Here is a 23,594-nt window from a genome sequence, read left to right as displayed (position 1 = left end):
GCTTTTCACCGGCCAATTGCGGCCCAATGAGCTCAATGAGTGAAAAACAAGCGCTACATCGTGAAAGACGCCACACTAAACCCATTGCCTCTTTATGAGTGGGCAGAAACGCAGGATAGTGACCCAGCAGTTCACCTGGTAAAGGAGCTACTGACACAAACTGACTCATGCCCGGGTCCAGATGCTCCTGAAGAGACTCAACAGTTGTGGAAGGAAAGGGGCAGGCTGTTCATCTATGAGGGAAAGCTGTGTCGAAAGAGTGTTAATGCCCGAACTCACGAGCTGGTCTGGCAGGTGGTAGTCCCAAAGCAAGATGCGTCTATGGTCTTGAAAGCATAACATGATGGAGCAGGACACTTCGGATGGAAGAAGTGGGAGACCCTACTCCGAGAAAGATTTTACTGGGCTGGTATGAGGAAGGCCATTGAAATTTGGTGTCGGGATTGTGGACAATGCAACTTGCACAGGAAGGACCGTAACAGCCAGCGAGCCCCATTACAGCCAATAATCACCAAACAGTCACTCGAGTTGGTAGCTTTACATCATGTGAAGCAGGTCCCAAGCCGTTCATGCTATGTTTATGCTCTCACCATCATTGACCACTACTCAAGGTTTCTGGGAGTCGTGCCTGTCAAGGATCAAACAGCCAAGACAGCCACCAGAGCATTCCAACAACGCTTTTGTCGACCACATGGATACCCTGAGCGAGTGCTTACAGACCAAGGTCTAGCCTTTGAAACAGAAGTGTTCCAGGAGTTCTGTAACTTGTACAGCTGCAAGAAAATCAGGACAACACCGTATCATCCACAGACCAATGGCATGTGTGAGAAGGTGAACCAAGTGATAATCGACCTATTGAAGACCTTGCCCTTTGAAGGGAGAAATCTGTGGCCAGAAAAGTTGCCAGATCTGGTAGATCTCTACAATCACATTCCTGTAAACTCCACCACTTGTACTCCAGCCTACTTGATGAGAGGAAGGCCTGGGAAGTTACCCACTGACTTGGATATGGGAGTCCTGACACTTGAGGTAACATCACCAGATGCAGACTGGGATATAGAGCGGCAGCAGCAGTACCGTAAAGTGCAAGAATGTGTAGAGAAGAGTCTAGCTCAAGCAAGACAGAATCAGGAAAAGAACTACAATCAACACGCACCTGCAGTTCCCTTGTCACCAGGAGAACAGGTCCTAAAGAGAAAGAGGAAGGCTGAACCCTACACTGTCCTACCTTCAAATTTTGATAATACCAAAGTATGCCTCATAAGTAAGGATGGAGGAGAAACCTTATCAACAGTGTTGAGGGATCATCTGAAGCTGTGCCCTGACCAACTAAAGCAAAGGATGGGAGAGCAAAACAACCTTCAGCCCATAGAAGAAGAAGAAGACAAGGTCAGCACCGTACTCGGTGAATTCCATGCAAATTGGACAAGAGTGAACCAAGCCATCGTAGTTCCTGTCCTAATCTTTCCCCAGCCTACTGCAACTGAAGTAGCAGAGACTCAAGACAACCCTGAAAATCAGCAAGTTCAGGCAGCAGATGCCACACCAGCAGTGGAGCAAGAGAATCCTTGCCCTGCTAGTGATGAATCTGTCGCACCCACAGTGAGTCTAAGAGTTTGCAGACAGTTGCCTAGTTTACCAACAGCAGTAACAGGCCCACTAATCCTAAATAGGCCATTAGAGGAATCCATGCTACGTAGATCTACTCGTAGTTCAAAAGGTGAGATCCCAGCTAGGTATAGGGACTAAACAGAAAACAGTATATGTAAATATGTAATGTAAATATGTAACTTTCAAGTTTATGTGCCTACAGAGACTCTGTAAGAACTTTTGAGCAATTTCATTTTGTTTTGATGGACAATTGGGCCACAGGACAATGTATGGCCAAGACTTGCCTTGTATATAGTTACCCACATGCTCAGGAGTGGACCGTGGACCATGGACAATGACGCATGGACTATTTTTGAGCTATGCTTTTTGAAATTTTTCATTTTTAGTGTCTTGTAACAGCTATAATTGTTCATTTGGTAATATGTTTGTTTGCGGGATGCAGTGACGAGACGCGAGATGGATTGAACTTTAGGTTGTAACTTTTATAGATAGATGCCGGTAGGGCTCTCCTAAGCAACCTAACAAGATAACAGAAATTGTCCTCGCAGGGACCAAATACAAGCAAACACTGATTATGAGAACACGACTAATCCGGCAAAGGTCGGTCACTACAAGGCCGCGGTATGGCCGACTATGGGTCCTTAGTTATGATGTGTCACTTATCCGTCCTGATGTCTCTCGGTGTCCTGTTCGATGGTGCTTTGGCGTCGCAGCCGCTGGGCCCAGCCACTGAGGATCTGATGGAGTCTTCGGGTGTTCCGACTCCCAGGCGAAGCAGGGGCACAACAGGCCCTAGAAGAGTTCTTTGGCGGAGTGTCCCCCAGCAGAGGCAGCGGGATACCGCCTGGGAGTGGGAGAGTGGAGGCCGCAGCCCCCAGACAGGGGCGGACAGCGGTGGTGCTGAGTGGCCGCTGGTAGGCCACCGGCGCAGCCAGCGGCTGCACTACGGGACCCATGGCGGGTGATGGCCCGGCCCCTGCCGTGGACTGGAGCGGGGCGGTGGCGGCTGTGGGCGGCAATGGACAAGCCGCAGCCACGGTCAGGAGTGGAGCGGCAATGGCTGCAGGCAGCAGCGGACAGGCCACAGCCGCGAGCTGGAGTGAGGCGGCAACGGCCGTGGGTGGCTGCGGGCAGGCCGCAACCGTGAGCTGGAGTGAGGCAGCAACGGCTGTGGGTGGCTGCGTGCAGGCTGCAGCCGCAGGCTGGAGCGAGGCGGCAATGGCTACGGGCTGGAGTGAAGCGGCGGTCTCCTGTCGGTCGGCTCAGCGCCGTCTCCCTGCGGTCCACCGAGAGTCTCCCTCCTGTCGCTGTCTTCCTCTCTGGTTGCTGCTCGTGGTTCTGGCTCCCTGGTGCTCCCACGGTCTCCTGCTCCTTCTCTCCCGTTCTGCTGACTCACTCTGACTGGCACTACCCGCCCGTTTTATAGAGGCTCCTCCCCCAACCATCCTTGAAGTCTCAGCGGTCCGTCCCCTAACCTTGCTCCCCAGAAACAGACCTCCTAGGAATCTAGATGACGGTCCCCTTGGTTCCGGCCTGGACACTTGGTGGGGGCCCCTCCTCCTACACTCCCCCATCCTGTATGCTCGCCAGTAGAGTTGAGCGACTTTTGGTTTTTTAGGGTCGAGTTTCGTTTCGTGAAACCCGACTTTTCCAAAAGTCGGGTCGAGCAAGATCGGCCGATTATAGGGAAAAGTCGGGGTCGTCCCGAAACACGAAACCCAATGTAAGTCAGTTACGCACTGAAAAATGGGGGTTATTTGGCTAAAGTTGCGGGGGGGTAGGGCTGGCTCCAGGTTTTCATGTGCCCTGGGCGAAAGAGCGCCCCTTTAACACATACCACAACTCATCATGCTCCGATATGGCAGAGAAATAGCGGTATAGTACAATGAAAAATACTTCACTTTTTACATCTCATGACGAGGCCCATCTATTTCTCCATACAGAATCATTGGTCCCATATAATATTTGAAACAGTATATGATGAGCTCCACATAATGCTACAGTATATGTTGGTCCCCATGGATGAAGCTCCACTGTCTTATGGGCCCAAATAATGCTCCAAACATAATGGGCCCCATTTCTAATGCTCTAGTGTATAATGGGCCCTGTAAATGCTGCTCCAGTGTCTGATGTCCACCTTTGGAATGTTCCAGTGTATGGTGGGCCCCATCTATCATTCTCCAGAGTATAGTGCTCCCCAAAAATTGCTGTCCCAACATTGAAAACAATCAAATAAGTCTCCTCGCTAGGGAATCCCTGTACTAGTCTGGACTCCTCGTCGTCCCCATCTTCCATCTCACTGCACAGTATTTCAACCTTGCAAGTGCTGTGATCCTGAGCAAGCAGGGGGGCCCACTCGTTGGCGACGGCACTGGCACAGGGCCCCTGATAGTACGGTGGTGTGTCTGATGGCGGGTGGGACGAACCTGCACTTTCATCTGCAGCTTCCTCTTTGTCACTGTGTAAGATGGAACAGTATATGGGAAGGGTAACCTGAGTTTCATCAGGGTCAGATTCAGCCCGTGTAGCGTGCGAGGGGAATGTAGTGGTCTGGATCAATGTACCAGCAGATTCATCAAGCAGTGGCTGGGCATCAGTGCACTTGTGTCGCTCCCAGGAGTACGGTCGCCACAGTGGCATTACCTTCCTCCTAGGGAGTGTGATGTCATGCTTGGGAGTAACGAAGGATCTCTCTAGCAGGTTAACTGATTGGGCGGCGTTATTCCCACGAGTCATGACCCTCCAAACAGCGTTCATGAAGGCAAAGTGTTTGTTTTACGTGGGCAGTATGGTTGCAAAGCTGAACCTTAAAGGAATGTCCAGAAGGGCACCACCAGGAGTGGAGCCTACGGTTAAATTCGACTCCACCTGGGAAACCTCAACCATGCCAGCTACAGAAAAGATGCACACATTGCAAGCTTAATTTCGTTAACGAACGAGACTCCGTCATGCCCCGCGGTCCGAGTCCGGCTTACTAGAGGGACACGTGAGGCTCTGGCACATGAGATTGGCCAATAACTGGTGTGTCATGCCCTTACATGTCCGTGGCTGCATGTGCGCTACACTGAAAAGGCCAGCGTTTGTCGCTTACAGGTGCAGATAACCCGCTGAACAACGTTAGTGATGGGGATCACTCAAATATATGTCTATACATCAGGAGGCAGGCTCAGACGGTGTTAGGCCCAGTATGGCTTGCACGTGATTGCACAAAGGTGAGAAAGGGTACCGTATCCCCGGATAACATGTATGGATAGCGTACACATTCAAAATATATGTCTATACATCAGGAGGCAGGCTCACACAGTGTTAGGCCCAGTATGGATTGCACGTGATTGCACAAAGGTCAGAAAGGGTACCGTATCCCCGGATAACATGTATGGATAGCGTACACATTCAAAATATATGTCTATACATCAGGAGGCAGGCTCAGACGGTGTTAGGCCCAGTATGGCTTGCACGTGATTGCACAAAGGTGAGAAAGGGTACCGTATCCCCGGATAACATGTATGGATAGCGTACACATTCAAAATATATGTCTATACATCAGGAGGCAGGCTCAGACGGTGTTAGGCCCAGTATGGCTTGCACGTGATTGCACAAAGGTGAGAAAGGGTACCGTATCCCCGGATAACATGTATGGATAGCGTACACATTCAAAATATATGTCTATACATCAGGAGGCAGGCTCACACGGTGTTAGGCCCAGTATGGCTTGCACGTGATTGCAGAAAGGTGAGAAAGGGTACCGTATCCCCGGATAACATGTATGGATAGCGTACACATTCAAAATATATGTCTATACATCAGGAGGCAGGCTCAGACGGTGTTAGGCCCAGTATGGCTTGCACGTGATTGCACAAAGGTGAGAAAGGGTACCGTATCCCCGGATAACATGTATGGATAGCGTACACATTCAAAATATATGTCTATACATCAGGAGGCAGGCTCACACGGTGTTAGGCCCAGTATGGATTGCACGTGATTGCACAAAGGTGAGAAAGGGTACCGTATCCCCGGATAACATGTATGGATAGCGTACACATTCAAAATATATGTCTATACATCAGGAGGCAGGCTCACACGGTGTTAGGCCCAGTATGGCTTGCACGTGATTGCACAAAGGTGAGAAAGGGTACCGTATCCCCGGATAACATGTATGGATAGCGTACACATTCAAAATATATGTCTATATATCAGGAGGCAGGCTCAGACGGTGTTAGGCCCAGTATGGCTTGCACGTGATTGCACAAAGGTGAGAAAGGGTACCGTATCCCCGGATAACATGTATGGATAGCGTACACATTCAAAATATATGTCTATACATCAGGAGGCAGGCTCACACGGTGTTAGGCCCAGTATGGCTTGCACGTGATTGCACAAAGGTCAGAAAGGGTACCGTATCCCCGGATAACATGTATGGATAGCGTACACATTCAAAATATATGTCTATACATCAGGAGGCAGGCTCAGACGGTGTTAGGCCCAGTATGGCTTGCACGTGATTGCACAAAGGTGAGAAAGGGTACCGTATCCCCGGATAACATGTGTGGATAGCGTACACATTCAAAATATATGTCTATACATCAGGAGGCAGGCTCAGATGGTGTTAGGCCCAGTATGGCTTGCACGTGATTGCACAAAGGTGAGAAAGGGTACCGTATCCCTGGATAACATGTATGGATAGCGCACACATTCAAAATATATGTCTATACATCAGGAGGCAGGCTCAGACGGTGTTAGGCCCAGTATGGATTGCACGTGATTGCACAAAGGTGAGAAAGGGTACCGTATTCCCGGATAACATGTATGGATAGCGTACACATTCAAAATATATGTCTATACATCAGGAGGCAGGCTCAGACGGTGTCAGGCACAGTATGGATTTGACGGCCCAGACTACACAGCGGAGGAGCAGGGAGAGGTAAAGATTGCAAATGCTGGGGCCCTGCCCAAGCAAGGGGGGCCCACTCGTGGGCGTCGGTACTGGCACTGGGCCCCTCATAGTACGGCGGTGTGTCTGACGGCGGGTGTGCACCACCACAGTCAGAGACACTTGATTGCACTATGAGGGACCCTGTGCCAGTGCCCGCGCCCAAGAGTTGGCCTACCCACCTGTCCAGGGCAACGGCACTCGCACGGTGTCGTGCGCTAGGTGGTGACCCCGGCCATGGGGGGGGTGGCAGCACAGTTAGGGAGTTTTAGAAAGTGGCATATGTTGATGTTGGACATTCAGCTGATGCAAAAGGCGAAATAGGTCAAGTCCCAGGAAGAGGTGGACCAAAGCAAGCCATTTTTCTGTCACCCTATGTGTCATCAGGGGAAGGTGGGACAAAATCCTTGGAAACCCATGGATGGTTCATTTTAATGAAGGTTAGATCATCCACATTTTGGGTTGACAGATAGGTCCTTTTTTCTGTCAGGATTGATCCAGCTGCACTGAAGACTCTTTCCGATAGCACACTTTCAGCTGGGCAAGCGAGCTCCTGTAAGGCATATTGTGCCAATTCAGGCCAGGTGTCCAGTTTAGCGGCCCAATAGTCAAAGGGGAATGACCTGTGTGGGAGTACATCGATATGGGAGGAAAAGTAGTTTGTAACCATAGTTGACAACGGCTGTCTCCTGTCACTTTCCATCGATGCAGTATTACCAGTTGTGTGAGCGGTACTTGAAAAATCAGTCCACAACATTGTCATGAAACCCCTGTCTCCAACGCCACTTCTGCTGTGTGCACCATGAACACCTCTGCCAAGCTGCCCCCGGCCCGTACGGCTCGTGTGAGAACCATCACCGCTGCTGTGTGCTGGGAATGCCTCAAGCAACCGATTTACCAGAGTTGCTTGTTTATTAGCCAATATTAGGTCAAGGTTCTCCTGTGGTATGATGTTTTGTAATTTGCCTTTATAGCGTGGATCCAGGATGCTGGCCAACCAGTAGTCGTCATCGTTCATCATTTTGGCAATGTGGGGGTCCCTTTTTAGGATCTGCAAGGCATAATCTGACATGTGGGCCAATGTTCCCGGTGTCAATGATGCACTGCGAGTGCTGGGTGGAGGAGCACTTTCTGGCAAATCCACATCCCTCCAGTCACGCACAAACCCTGTACCAGACCTTGCCACGCCAACATTTTCACTTGCCCCACGTGATGCATCCTCCTCCCCTAAGTAATCATCCCCATCATCCTCCTCCTCCTCTTCTTCCTCCACCTCGTCCAGGAGAGATCCCTGAGCAGACAATGGCTGAATGTCATCAAGGATTCCCTCCTCCTCTTCCTCCTCATCAACATTGGCTGCAGACGCCTGCTCCTTAAGGTGCGTCAAAGTTTGCATGAGCAGACGCATAAGTGGGATGCTCATGCTTAGGATGGCGTCGTCTGCGCTTACCAGCCGTGTGCATTCCTCAAAACACTGAAGGAATTTACAGAGGTCTTTCAGCTTCGACCACTGCACACCTGTCAACTCCATGTCTGCTCTCAAAGTGCCTGGCCGTGTATCCTCCCACAAATGCATTATGGCCTGCCTCTGCTCGCACAGCCGCTCCACCATGTGCAGGGTGGAGTTCCACCTTGTTGCAATGTCGATAATGAGGCTGTGGTTGGGAAGGTGGAGCAATCGCTGCAGCTTCTGCATACGAACGGAGTGTACAGGCGACCGGCGGATGTGCGCGCACAGTCTTCGCACCTTCTGGAGCAGGGTTGTTAACTCTGGATAATTTTTGAGGAAGCACTGCACCACCAGGTTCAAGGTGTGAGCCAAGCAAGGTATGTGGCTGAGTTTTGAAAGGGCTATGGCTGCCACAAAATTACGGCCGTTATCACTAACTACCTTGCCTGCCTAAAGATGTACACTGCCCAGCCATGACTCAGTTTGTCGCTTCAAGTACTCGGCCAGCACCTCGGCGGTGTGTCTGTTGCCCAAACACATCATCTGCAACACAGCTTGCTAACGCTTTCCACTAGCTGCTCGATAGGGGGACACCTCGTGTGCAACAGTGGCAGCTGCAGATGGAGTGCTCGTACGACTGCGCTCTGTGGACGAGCTTTCGCTTCTGGAGGAGGAGGAGGAGGGTCGAACACCTACAGCCAACTGTTTCCTATACCGTGGGCTAGGCAGCACTGTCCCACCACCGCTGTCCCCTGTGGACCCTGCATCCACTGGACCATGCATCAGTTGTGAGGTGCACCTTTCCACTCACTGACTGCTTGAGTGCATGGACAATGCGGTCTTTTACATGATGGTGGAGGGCTGGGATGGCTTTGCGAGAGAAGAAGTGGCGACTGGGTAGGTCATAGCGTGGTACTGCATAGGCCATGAGTTCGCGGAAAGCTGCACTTTCCACCAACCGATAGGGCATCATCTCAAACGAGATTAGTTTGGCAATGTGGGCGTTCAAACCCAGTGTACGCGGATGAGAGACTGAGTACTTTCTTGACCTACTCATAGTGTCTGGGAGGGTGAGCTGGACTTGAGAGCTGCATATGGTGGAAGTAGCGGTGGACAGGGCGGACTGAGAGAGGGTTGATGATGGTGATGGAGTTGGTGTTCTTTCTGATGGCCTAGATTCAGTATTTTGTTGATATAACAGTGGGATTCCCTGACTGCTGTGGCCTTGCAACGACACCTCAACATTGGCTGCTGTGCTAACCGGTGGGCTTACAGTGGGGGAAACAATGTAGCGTTGCTGACTACCTTCTTTGTGATCAGTTGCACATGTGGCACTTGAGGTTTGGTGTTGTGTCCACGCTTGCAAGTGCATGGTGGTTAAATGTCTAAGCATGCAACTGGTATTCAAATTTTTCAGATTTTTCCCTCGGCTAAAGGTCTTTGCGCACTTCTTACAGATAACCTTGGCCTGATCATGAGGATTTTGTTCAAAAAAGTGCCACACTGCACTCTTCCTACTTTGGCAGACATTTTGCGGCCTAGCACGCTGTGAACTTTTGACCCTCTGGACAAGCTGTCCAGCAACTCTTTTGATTTTTGGAACCTGTCTTTGGAGAGCTCCGGGCCTGCCAGATAACAGCTGTTGCGATGTCGATGTCTGCTGTGGATGCTCCTCATCTGAGCTATTGGAAGCAGCACCCTCTTCCCCCAATGGATGCCAATCTGGGTCAACAACTGGGTCATCCATCACCTCCTCTTCAATGTCATGTGCACCTTCCTCTGTGTCACCGTGTATGGTGGTATAGTGTGCGGGAAGGGGCACCTGAGTCTCATCAGGGTCAGAATCTGGCTCTGTACACTGCGAGGACAATGTAGTGCTCTGAGTGAATGTACCAGCAGAATCATCTATCAGCGGCTGTGCATTAGTGCACTCCATGTCAGATTCATCTTGGCCTGGGTAATTCACCATTTCACTTGATAATCCAGGCATGGTATGTGAAAACAGCTCCATGGAGTAATCAGTAGTATGGCCTGCGTCATCCTTCAATCTTGGTTGGGGTGAAGGACACAAGGAAAGGTGTGGTTCATGAACATGAGCCTCCAATGACGACTCAGTGCTTTTACTTTTTACAACTTCAGAAGAGGAGGCGATAGAGCTGGAGGCTGAGTCAGCAATGTAAGACAAAACTTTTTCCTGATGCTCTGGCTTTAAAAGCGGTTTGCCAACTCCTAGAAAACTAAGCCTTCGAAGCCTTATGGAGCCAGACGATGACGCAGGCTCAACACCTCCTGCATTCGGTCCTATTTTGCTCTTGCCACTACCATCAGATCCACCACCAACACCATCATTACCAGCTGCCAACCCCCGCCCAATTCCACGGCCTCTTCCACCAGCCTTCCTCATTTTTTGTAGAAATGTAGACAAAATCCAACAAACTATACAGTAATGTAAAACAAGGTACAAGGTGTCTATAGGACAGGGGAGATTTTGAATTTCTGCACACACTTGTGGACACTGGACACTTATGGATTGTGTGAGGCCCACTGAATATCAGAGCGCTATGTCACAGGCTCGATGGCACAGGTGTGAAAAAAGTGACTACAGGATAAGGGAGATTTTGAATTTCTGCACACACTAGTGGACACTGGACACTTTTGGATTGTGTGAGGCCCACTGAATATCAGAGCGCTATGTCACAGGCTCGATGGCACAGGTGTGAAAAAAGTGACTACAGGATAAGGGAGATTTTGAATTTCTGTGAGATTTTGAATTTCTGCAGACACTTGTGGACACAGGACACTTGGATTGTGTGAGGCCCCCTGAATATCAGAGCGCTATGTCACAGGCTCGATGGCACAGGTGTGAAAAAAGTGACTACATGATAAGGTAGATTTTGAATTTCTGCACACACTAGTGGACACTGGACACTTTTGGATTGTGTGAGGCCCACTGAATATCAGAGCGCTATGTCACAGGCTCGATGGCACAGGTGTGAAAAAAGTGACTACAGGATAAGGGAGATTTTGAATTTCTGCACACACTAGTGGACACTGGACACTTTTGGATTGTGTGAGGCCCACTGAATATCAGAGCGCTATGTCACAGGCAGAAATTGGCTAGTGTATCACAAACTAAAAGGTGTATGTAGAATTGGGCAGAATAGGAATCTCCCTATAGTGTAGGTCTGTAAGAACGGAACAAGTCCTCCACTTATCCTTCCACAGTGACACACAGATAGCTTCACTGTGGCCGTGATAACAGCCGTTACACGGTACTGAGAGGAGCATGCACGTACACGGCTGTCCGGTGTACGTAAAATTGTCAAGCTCCGTGTTTTTTAAGTATACGGACTGACACACGCTGTCTCTCTATAGTTTTGAATGTGATCAAACAGCAAATATATTTAACTGTTTGAAAGCTAGACAAAACTAGTAGGTGCAGGTCTGTAAGAACGGAACATGTCCTCGACTTATTCTCACAGAGTGACACACAGATAGCTTCACTGTGGCCATGATAACAGCCGTTACACGGTACTGAGAGGAGCGTGCACGTACACGGCTGTCCGGTGTACGTAAAATTGTCAAGCTCCGTGTTTTTTAAGTATACGGACTGACACACGCTGTCTCTCTCTAGTTTTGAATGTGATCAAACAGCAAATATATTTAACTGTTTGAAAGCTAGACAAAACTAGTAGGTGCAGGTCTGTAAGAACGGAACATGTCCTCGACTTATTCTCACAGAGTGACACACAGATAGCTTCACTGTGGCCGTGATAACAGCCGTTACACGGTACTGAGAGGAGCGTGCACGTACACGGCTGTCCGGTGTACGTAAAATTGTCAAGCTCCGTGTTTTTTAAGTATACGGACTGACACACGCTGTCTCTCTCTAGTTTTGAATGTGATCAAACAGCAAATATATTTAACTGTTTGAAAGCTAGACAAAACTAGTAGGTGCAGGTCTGTAAGAACGGAACATGTCCTCGACTTATTCTCACAGAGTGACACACAGATAGCTTCACTGTGGCTGTGATAACAGCCGTTACACGGTACTGTGTGAGGAGCGTACACCGCTGTATGGTGTGAAAAAATGCACGCTCAGTACCTCAGCAGGACAAAAAAAAAATTGGGATTGCTTTTAAAAAAGCAGTTTGCTGAGCAGTGGGTAAACAGCAATGCAGCTGTCAGAAAGCCTTAGAAGGCAGCCTAACAACCAACACCTCTGATCCACCACAATATAGCCTCCCCTTGCACTGCACACACAGTGACTGGTGTGTTGTACAGGCAAAATCGCTAGCAGCAGAAGCAGTTTTTTTTTCTTCTTCCCTGCCTAACGCTCTCCCTACAGAATCAGCAGCAGCAACCTCTCCCTATGCTAAGATCGGCAGAAGTATGATGGCGGTCGGCGTGCACGTCCTTTTATAACCCCTGTGACGCCCACCAAAGCAAGCCAATCACTTGCATGCCCTTCTGAAAGATGGTGGTGACCCCTGCCTATGTCATCACGTTGCCCACAGTGTCCGTGGATCCTGATTGGCTGAAAAAGAGCGCAAAACAAACTTTTGAAACACGACTTTGGCGCGTAAGTCGCCGACCTCGTGGCCGACCTCATCCTAGGGTCGGGTTTCGTTTCATGAAACCCGACTTTGCCAAAAGTCGGCGACTGTTGAAATTTTTCGACCCGTTTCGCTCAACTCTAGTTATTGGAACTGTTTAATTTGTTTTGTCTGCACTGAAAGGCTGTTTATTTCCTTTGCTTGTGGTGTGGTTTATGTGGATTTAAATAAACCAGCCTGACTTGTAAATAGAAACGGCTCCTGTGAGTTGCAGCTCCACACCTTTAATCTCCATAATAAATGATATCTACCACACTTCTTCACTTATAAACTATGAGCTCCACACTGTCCCACCCCACGCTGCCTCTCTTCACACTGCCCCCATTTCCTGCTGAGCTCTCTCTTCAACTATTCCCCACACTGCCTTCTTTCCATACTGTACGTTTAGATTACAAGTAGTATACAGGAATATGCTGAACAGTTAGTTCTCAGGAATGTCAGAGTTAAGAGTCTTTGTAAATTTACCCTTAGGCCGGGGTCACACTTGCGAGTGCAATGTGAGAAACTCCCGCGAATCTCTCGCCCCAATACCCGGCACTGCCTCCGGTGGTTCGGAGTGGAGCGTTCAGCTGCACAGAAAGACACGCAGCCACACACGCCAGTTCCGAGTGCCGGCGGCAGTGTCGGGTATTGATGTGAGAGACTCGCACTCCCATTGCGCTCGCAAGTGTGACCCCGGCCTTAGGCCTCTTTACAAACCTTTTTTCCAGCTTTTTTTTTTGCATGAAAAAACTCCATGACTGTTTTTTTGCTTACATTTATGGTATTCATTTTATCTGTCTTTTTTTTCATGTCTTACGGGAGACAAGAAAATTAAACTGCCAGAATTGCTTTTTTTGGGTCTTTACACTTCCATAAAAAAATGCAATAAAAAGCAGTCAAACTGTTGAGTGTAGCAATTATGGTATCAATAAAAACGTCTGCTCAACATGCAAAAAACAAGCCCGTGCAGAACCCCAATGATGGAAAAGTAAAATGTTCTGGGTCTTGAAAAATGGCAACATAAACCCCCAGTTGTTTTTCAACATACTTCTGAATTTTTTTCACTAAAATAAAGAAATGCAAGTTTAATATCACTGTTGAAATGAAGAATCAGGTTTCTAGCATAGAATAAATGCTGTAAAGACCAAAAGCAGTGGCAGAATTGCCTATTTTTCATCATCCTATTTGGAATTTTGTTCCTATTATTCAGTACATTATATGGTGGTATTAAAACCTACAACTCATCCTGCAAAGAAAACAAGCCCTCATATGGCTAGGTTGGTGGGAAATTAAAAAAGTTATGGCTTTTGGAAGAATAGAAGGAAAAGAAATGAAACGGTAAAAGCGAAGAATTGCCTTGGATGAGAAGGGGTTAAATGATCGCCGATAGGCTTGCATGCTGATCAGCAGTCGTTTAATAGCCACCATCAGCCAGGATTAAGGCTAAGTGCAGATGGACTTTTTGGCCCTGCGGATTTTTCCGCGCAGAATGGAAGAAATCAGCAGGTCAAATCACCTGCATTTTTCCAGCGGATTTCTTCCATTTTTCCTGCGTCTGCACAGCGGTTTTTTTTCCCATTGATTTTAAGGCTACTGTACATCACAATGCGGATATGCAACGTTTCTGCGGGGTAAAATCCGCTGCGGATCCGCTGCAAATCTGCATCGTGTGCACACAGCTTTTAGGGTTCAATAATAATATATAACCCTGAAAAATAACTCTACAGCTCCCGCCTCTGTTCGCATGGTGCGGCATTTCGTCGCGGTCCCTGAAGTCGCCTCAATATTCACAACTGCAGGTAATCCCCGCTGCGGACAAGTGTTTTTTGCAGGCGGCTTTGGAAACCAAAGTCCTGAGTGGATTCGAATGGAATCTTTCTTCCACACTTCCTTTTTTCACCAGCAATTCTTCACGTTCAAACACTGCATTAATTCCAGGTCATGTGCAAACCCAAGGCTAATACAATGGCACTGAATGAAAGCAGACACTAATAACTGCAGGTGTGGACGATGCCCACCATGCTGTGCCCATGCGTGAGTGGAGGGCATTGGCACACACATCTCATGCCCACTCATGACTGGGGCGTTACTGAGGAGGATCTGACATCACTTGGGCGCCGGTGATTGGTCGGCCGACCGTCCGTCCCTCTTCGCCCCTCCCTCCATTCAAACGTGCTGTGAATCTAGACATAGCAAGGCTGGCACTGGCAGCTGTGCGGGTCTCCTGCGCCATCCTCTCCGGTGTCATTACTTGCAGTGGATCCTCCCTGCTAGATCCTGCCCTGCTGCACTGGATCCTGCCAATCAGGGAGAGGGAGAGTCACTGCACCAGCTGCCCTCTCCTCCCCCTGCTCCCCACCTTCCATCATCCGATCTGCCTGGCCCCCCTTTATCACGTAGAGCCATCTTCCAGATGTGCAGAAGGTAAGGCCGGGGAGGGGCACCCACTACTGCCCAAGCCAGCTGATGTCAGTGCCACCCCTCTATCCTTCATGCAAGGGTAGGTCTTCATGGGCTTGCTTGTCTTTACGCCAATTCATGTGTGAATCCTAAAAGGAGCTGGCATTTCATAATAATATCATCCTAAATTCCAGTCATGGAGCCAGGACATAAAATCCAACATGTGGAGATGCCATCTTCTCTGGGTTATGTGGACCTTCTCGTTCAGAGTGGTAGACAGTTCATTGGCGCCCTGAAGGAATGCAAAGACTGTGGCTGGGCATCATCATGGGACATATTACAAGCTCATGCCAATTTCACCTGGATGGAGCTGCTGTGTGTAATTGTATGTGCCCTGGCATGGACTGGTCTGCGCATGGCAACGACTACATGGATCTTCCAGGTAAGTGTGCTTATAGGAGCTGCGGACATTGGGCCATGTGCCCTAGAGCTGAGAGCTCATGTGTGAGAACAGGAGCAGTGGGCACGTGTGCCAACAGGGTGTTTTAGGGTGCCATTCTCCTCAGTCACACTGGTATAAAAGGAACCATGTGTTTGCTTCTCGTATGTATACCCGAATAGTAGATTTCAGAAGAATCTTGTTGGCACAACCTACAATACCTGTGCATAAAATGCCACCTAGCTCCTTATATGATAGAACTCATGGCACTGCCCACATCATGGCGCTCGGATGACTAAACGTTTACCACTTCTAATACAAAGTGACCAGGACCTTGTCCGTATGTCGGCGCCATCTCACCAGCCATCTCTTACAGACGTGGTTGTGGTCCTGTTATATTCTGCTTGACACACATTGGGACACCATAGGGAATGTTCACACGTGGCGTTTTTGCTGCGATTTTTTTGTGTGTAAAATATAGTGTTTCACAGTACCAACATAATCAAATTTCTGAAATCTCATGCACATGCTGTTCTTTTTTTTTTCACACATGTATTTTGAGTCCTGCTGTGTTTTTGCCAAGGCACAGCATGTCAATGTCATGTCAATTCTTTCAGCACTTTTCACTTATTCAAATGTATGGGTGAAAATTTTTTTAAAAATTCTGCAAATAATGGATGCAAAACCGAGCAAATCTTAGTCAGAAATTTTCTTGGCCAAACTCTGGGATTTGATGCAGACCCCCCACCCCACCCGCTGGCTTTAAAAGATTTCCCAGCGGTGATACATCACTCCCCAGTGCTGAACTTCATCTCTCGCTCCTATACACCAAGATATCCCAAGTTACTGCAAGATCTCGCTGCTGCGGTCAGAGATCAAGTTGAGTGCAAGGGAATGAAGGAGAATTGTTGCACTACTGTGGGGGTCAAACTTTTAATTATTAAAGGGGTTGTCCAAGTTTGGCACAATAGTCTACAGTCACTGTATTTGACTGCAGACTTGTGAATCCTCACATTGTGCATAGCGTATTATGGCAGGATTCTCAGATCACAGGGGCGGCCGGGCGGTCATATGACCACAAGCATGCATTGTGCAGACATTAGACATGCGCAGCCTCTCTCAATACAATTGAATTGAGTGAGGCAGCACGTATAGTCTGAATGAGGATGGAAGTATGCATATCGCATACATGCCGTTACATGACCTCTCAGTCTTGCTGCTGGAACTGGAGATTCCTGACAGCACGTGCTATGCACAATGTGAGGATTCGTAAGACTGCAGTTATGAACATTGACTGTAAACTTTCATGCCATACTTGGACAACCCCTTTAATGCAGGTGTCACTGATGCTTCGCTGCATTTTACTTGGATGTCTGTGTTCCCTAAAGAAGATGGTCTCCCGATAACAAGTAGGATCACACTATTTAGGGCACAAAATGGATAAATGAAGGAGAGTCGCTCCCTTGGGGGCCAGAGTTTTACTTTATTGATACCAGTGTCACTGATGCTCCGCTGCTCCTCACTTTGCATGTTTGTCAATTAGAGATGAAGCAGATGATATATGCAAGCTCATTCTGCGGTCCAGGTCAATGCTCTCTGGCTGTGGACAGGAGCTGCCCAAATCACCTTACCCTCCAGGATCCAAGGCTCGGCTTAGGCTGCTTTTACACTTACTGAGTTCTTGCGGGCCGATTTTGTACCCCCAATAGATTCCTATGGGGCCGCAAAATCGGCCTGCAAAAATTCCCCAGTGCGCCGTGTGTCGTACGCCCGTGATAAAAGATCGAGCTTGCCCACAAAAAATGCGGTAAGGCTAGTTCACACTAGCATTCTCGGGCGCAGGGCCGCAGCTTAGCTCCGCCCCCGGCTGCGCCCCCTCCGTTCAGCTCTTCCTATGATCGCATTACGCTGCATGCGATCAGCGTACCGTATATTTAGCGTTGGGTACGCTGACCGTGCGCTAGTCGTGCGCTGGTATGATTTTGCTGCAGTGCACAAAACTGCAACACAGCACAATCATACCAGCGCACGACCAGCGCACTGTCAGCGTACCCAACGCTAAATATACGGTACGCTGATCGCATGCAGCGTCATGCGATCCTAGGAGGAGCTGACCGGAGGGGGCGTGGCCGGGGGCGGAGCTAAGCGGCGGCCCTGCGCTGCGCCCGAGAACGCTAGTGTGAAACTACTGATTAGCTGGGATGGCAATCACCTATGCACCGCACAGATGAGGTAATGCCAGACCAGCGAATCAAACACCTTGCTGGGGAATCTGGGAGCTCAGGAAATTTGTGCACCTCCTGCCTACAGCTAGAGAGCACTGACCTAGACCATGGACTGAGCAGGCACAAAGCGATTCGCTCATTAAGAGTCTAAAGTGAGCTTTCTACTGTAAACAGCGCAATCTCGATGTTAGAGCATACAGAGCCATGTTTAGAAGAATGACAAACATGCAACCCACCAGTGACACCTGTATTAGGAAAGTAAACCTATGGCCCCTCAGCAAGTAGCAACTACTACTATCTAGAACAGAGAGCAGTATTTGGGCGAGTGACAGAAGAGTGCATGGGCATTAGAAGGATGCGCGAAGAAGAGAGAACCCTGGGAAGCTGGGCCAACCACAAGATGCTTGTTTGAAAGAAACAAGGTGATATAAAGCAGGTTTTTGGGTAGATACTGACTTTCAAAGTAGCCAGTATGGAGCTAAAACAATTCACATCTAAATAAATGGAATTTAATTACCACTGGAAAGTTACATTTGATGATAGTTCCGCTTTAAAGGGGTTGTCCAGGTCTGAGAAAAAAGCTGACTGCTAAATCGTGACAGCATATGGTGCACACTGTCATGATTCCTTGTGCTAGTTGTTGGTCATGTGACTGCTAGACTCACCCAGCTTCTCTAAATTGAAGTGAACAGAGAGAAGTCGGATGAGACTATTGGGCACTTGACCACAGGTATGCAAATCGCAATTGTGATGGAACGATTTGGCACATAGAGTGACTGCAGATTTTGTCTAAATGTTGGAAAACTCCTTTAGTAGGGTTCTCTGTCTTTTGCAACTCCTCTCTATTCTGCACCGCTATTCTTAACTTTCTTGGATTTTTTTTGTAAAAAAAAGTGTTCCCTTCTTCTCAACCTTCACCCTAGTTCTGGTTTCAAAGTAATGGATGCCTGACAGAACTGGCCATTATGTTAGTGTGAACAGAGGCACAGGGTACATATTTTTAAAAAAAAATATATCTATAATATAACTGGAGATGTGTCCTTCTGTCTGAAGCCTCTGGGGCAAGCATAGGGGTCAGCGCATGCCACACATTGGCATCACTATCTCCAGGAGCAGCTTCACTGGCGGTGAGGAGAGAGAGAAGGTGAGGAGAGAGAAGGGATGAGGAGAGAGAGAACAGAGAGAGAGGGTGAGGAGAGAGATGGAGAGAGAGAGTGTGTGTGAGTGGGTCGCCCTCCCAGGGCCGTGGGGTACTCGGTACCGGGCCGGTATCAGTGGGGATGTGTCACAGCGGCGGTGGCCCGGACTGTGGCCCTGGGCGCCCAAGTAATAGAAAGATGAATGGTGGAATGTAGTTAGATGAATAGTTCGTGACGCCACCTGTGGTGTTCGGCAAGGAGGGTGTTAAGCCGACGCTGACGACAGATCCTCTGGGACAGATGGTGTGGTGCAGCAAGGATGGTATAGCCCTCCACAGGCAGGGCTGTTGTCTCAGGGCAGTGTAGATGTGGAGACACTGAGATGGTGTAGTGTCCGGCGCAGGGGATGTAGCAGTGCCAGGCGGACGGACGCAGGAAGGAATGGAGGACACCAGGGCATGTAGTTCCAAAGCTTTACTCACAGTCTGTAGTGCCCGCTTCTGTGCCGTGTCCTCCGGGTCAGGGACTCAGTCAACCTCCAGACAAGATGGGATGCTCCCTTCCACACTCCGCCAACTTATGTGCCTTTCCTGAACGTCTCCTCTATAGCGCCTTAAGTGTGAAGATCTCCTAGTACCGTGTTACACTGGAGTTCCTCCTGACAGATGTTCCCAAGAACTCTACTTCCGTACTTGTCTTTTCCCTTCTATGGAAGCTCAGGCTTCAGCTCAATGTCCTTCTCCTTCTTTCCTTTTCCGTGCCAGCTGGCTCAGGTCACTTAGGCAGCTGCAGCACTCCTTCCTCCATCCCTCTTCCAGGGATCCCCACTCCTCCCGAGTGGCTTCCTCTCCTACTCCACCTCTGGAATCAACTGACCCTCAATCCTGGAACTGTCCCACTCTTTTATATGTATCCTAAACTCCACCCACCTCCCAGCACGTCTAGTGTTCCAAGCAGGGAACCACCAAAGGTGCTCTGCTTCTCTCTAAGCAAAGAGCCGCAATGTGGCTTTGCTGAACTACTCTATTGTGTGGGGTGCGAGTGATGGAGCGTGGTCAGGAGCCCCCAACTTACCTGGATGGTGTGGCACCACACCTTAGGAGAAGGTGCAGTACCTCTGTGGCGACTGAGCCTCAGGGGCGCCACATGAGGAGAGGGTGAGAAGAGAGAGGAAGAAGAGAGAGAGGGTGAGGAGAAAAGAGAGAGGGTGAGGAGAGAGAATAGAGAGAGAGTGTGAGGAGAGAGATAAGAGAGAGGGTGAGGAGAGAGAGAGAGACGAGAGATAGAGCGTGGACTTCAAGAAGGCCTTTGACTCAGTGTGGCACCCAGGACTATACCTAAAACTGCTGGAGAGTGGAATAGGAGGCAAAACATATGATGTCATCTAAAGCTCCTATACTGAGAACAGTTGCTGCGTGAGGGTCAACGGAAGGAGAATGACCTATTTCCAACAGTGCCGAGTAGTGAGACAGGGCAGCAGCCTCAGTTCAGCTCTCTTTAACATCTACATCAATAAGCTGGCGGTGGCCCTAGAGTTCTACTCAGCACCAGGACTCACCCTCCATGACACCCAGATGAAATGTCTGCTGTATGCTGATGACCTCGTGCTGTTATCACCAACCGAGAAATGCCTCCAAGATCATCTGAAAATCCTAGAGACCTTCAGCAGCACATGGGCACTTCCAATGAACCAGAAGAAAACTAACATAATGGTGTTCTAGAAAAGAAAGCAGAAACCTACTGGCCATCCTACCTTTATAACAACTGTCCACTTACAGAAACCAACAAGTATGCCTACCTGGGCCTAGAACTCAGCCAGTTAGGGAGCTTCAAGCAAACCATAGAGTTACTGAAAGACAAGGCATCCAAAGCCTTCTATGCCATCAGAAGGCGTCTGTACCATCTCAAGGCACCAGTAACTGTCTGGCTAAAAATCTTTGACTCCATCATTGCCCCAATCCTTCTGTAGTGCCGTAAGGTCTGGGGCCCAGTCTCATACCCAAACTGGTCAAAGTGGGACGCTGGGTCGACTGAACTATTCCACCTAGAGTTCTGCAAACATCTTCTCCAAGTCCGTCAGAGCTGATCAAACAGTGCCTGCTGAGCAGAGCTGGGCAGATTCCCACTGCACCTAGCAATCCAGAAGAAGGCGCTGTCATTCAAGGCTCATCTACAAAGTAGTAGTGTGGAGCCCCTGAGGCTCAGTCGCCACAGAGGTACTGCACCTTCTCCTAAGGTGAAGTGCCCCACCACCTAGGTAAGTTGGGAGCTCCTTTCCACACTCCAACACTCGCATCCCACACAACAGGGTAGTTCAGCACAACCACATTGAGGACTCTCTCTCCTCCTAGACATTAGGAGTGCCTTTGGTGGTTCCCTGCTTGGAACACTGGATGTGTTGGGAGGTGGGTGGAGTTGAGATTCATATAAAAGGTTGGGAAGGTTTAGAATTACAGATCAGTCTGAAGTCAGTCTGAGGGGAGTCCTGACAGTCAGTCAGGAGAGTCTGAGGATGGGTCCGAGAGGAAGGAGTGCTGCAGCTGCCTCAGTGATCTGAGCCAGCTGGCACGGGAAAGGAACAAGAGAGAGAAAGACGTAGAACTGCAACCTAAGCTTCCATAGGAAAGAGAGACAAGTACGGAACGAAGGAGTAGAGAGAACAGAGAGGAGTTGTGGGTTGGAAGAGGAACCCTGCCTATAGGTTCTCAGCGCAAGGCCGGGGCCCGGTCCCCGAGGTTGTATGGACGCTTATGGTTCTGCAGCAGACACCGGTGGGGTAGTTGGCTGTATATTCACTACTCCCAACTTAGACTCGGGGCACAACAGCAACTGAATAGAGAGCCAGGACTCCGGAGAAAGGGGTCCCCGACAGAGGCTACAGCTGTCTGCCATACGAGTAGAATTGCTAGGAACATCTGACAGGAGGAACTCCAGAGTAACACGGTACTGGAGAGCTTCACACTAAAAGGCGCATTGGCGGAGTCGTTCAGGAAAGGTACATGGTGGCAGAGTGTTGGAGAGGAGAGCCCTGACTTGCCCGGGAGGTTGGCTGAGTCTCTGCACCGGAGGACACGGCATGGGAGCGGGCACCAGTGTGTACCACAAACTGTGAGTAAAGTGTTGAAACTGCAAGCCCTGGTGTCCTCCGTTCATTTGCGCACTAACATCTTCAGCACCACTCCACCTGGGTACCAATCCCCTCACCGCTTGTGCCTCTCCTCTAATCTTACAGCCACACTGCCCTGGGACTACAGCTCCACCTGTGGGGAGCTACACCATCTTTGCTGCACCATCTCATCAGTCCCAGTGGATCTGCATGCAGCGTTGGCTTAACATCTTACTTGCCTTACACCTCAGGTGGCGTCACGAACTGTTCACATAAACTATATCACAAACCACCATAGATTTGGGTGCCCAGGGCCACGGACCGGGTCACCGCTGCTGTGACACATTTCCCCTTGACACCGGCCCGGTACCGAGTACCCCACAGCCCTGGGAGGGCGACCCAGTAGACCCAGCTCCTTCCATGAGAAAGCCTTCCTACACCAGGAAGCTCCAGGAAGCCTCCCAACACAAAGTACCCAAAGCCTGCCTGACTAAGCCATTAACCTACATGGCCTGAAAAAAGGCGAAATCCGGAAGATGGTGCACAAAGTCAAAGAGGAATATCTCAGCATCTGGATGAACGACATAAACAAATCTCAGAAACTGATGATATACCAGAACCTACAGAGGGAGTACGAACTGGACTCATATCTAGAGAAACTAGAAAACCCCAAAGAGGGACAGATCCTGAGCCGGTACAGACTAAGCGCCCACAGCCTACTCATCGAATTTGGGCGGCACCGACAGAACTACAAACCCCGAGAGTGCAGACTCTGCCAGCAGTGCCTCCAGGAGGCCGTGGAGGATGAGGCCCACTTCCTGCTGAGGTGCCTCAAATTTTCCTCAGTGAGGGACACTCAATTCTCGAGACTGTCTGATCTCCTCCCAGACTTCACCTCCTTGGAGGATGAAGAGAAACTACCGATACTGGGGGAAGAGGAAAGTGCAACGGCCATATCAGCGGAACATGTCAGTGCCTGCCACAGGCTAAGAGGAAACTGGTATGTCATGGACTTCTATACCCCACCCTGGACATGTCCCTATCCTCTAAAAGGAGCCTGATATATCCTGGACCTCTATATGCCTCCCTACCCCACCCCCCATCCCCCTATTTTTACCATTTGCTTTGGCAATGCTAACATTTTCTTAGGACCCTTCACACATAGCAACTCACCAGCGATCCCGACAAAAATATGAACTTGTCAGGATCGCTGGTGTGTCCCTACATGATCGCTGGTGAGCTGCCAAACAGGCAGCTTCACCAGCGATCAGCACCAGCGATGACGAGCGCGCGCGTCGCTGTATACCGTAGACACCCGCTGTTTACCTTGGTTTCCAGACTCCTGCACCAGCGCGCTGATATCTAAGGTACACAGAGGGTTTCTAAGCGCCGTGCGGCGCTTAGAAACCCGCTGTTTACCTTGGATATGAGCTGGCTATCACTGATCGCTGCTCTCCAGCCTGCCACACGCAGCGATGCATGCTGGCCAGCGGGAGACCAACGATCAAAAAAAGTCCAGGGCATTCGAGCACAATCAGCGATAAACGGCAGGGGGGCCGGTCGCTGATATTTGTCACACACAGCGATGTCGCTGGTGAGATTGCTGTTGCGTCACAAAACTTGTGACTCAGCAGCGATCTCGCTAACGAGATCGCTGTGTGTGACGGGGGCTTTAGTCCTGCCAATAAAGCTCATT

At 49.5% G+C, this 23,594-nt stretch overlaps 1 protein-coding gene across 1 annotated transcript in view; it reads left to right on the top strand.

The window, feature by feature from the left end:
- The first annotated feature begins 14,757 nt into the window (after positions 1–14,757).
- The window catches only part of CERS1 (ceramide synthase 1), a 120,522-nt gene continuing 111,685 nt past the window's right edge, over positions 14,758–23,594 (top strand). Inside the window, exons 1-2 of the mRNA XM_073555101.1 lie at positions 14,758–15,089; positions 15,184–15,431. Of these exons, the coding sequence (XP_073411202.1) occupies positions 15,056–15,089; positions 15,184–15,431 (282 nt within the window). The 5' untranslated portion in view covers positions 14,758–15,055. The remainder of the gene's footprint in view (positions 15,090–15,183; positions 15,432–23,594) is intronic.

This window comes from Dendrobates tinctorius, unplaced genomic scaffold (assembly GCF_039654945.1).
Source record: "Dendrobates tinctorius isolate UK_male_01 unplaced genomic scaffold, ASM3965494v1 ptg000219l, whole genome shotgun sequence".
Lineage (NCBI taxonomy): Eukaryota > Metazoa > Chordata > Amphibia > Anura > Dendrobatidae > Dendrobates > Dendrobates tinctorius.
The sequence above is the reverse complement of the archived record's forward strand: the minus strand, read 5'-3'. Positions and strand labels throughout refer to the sequence as shown.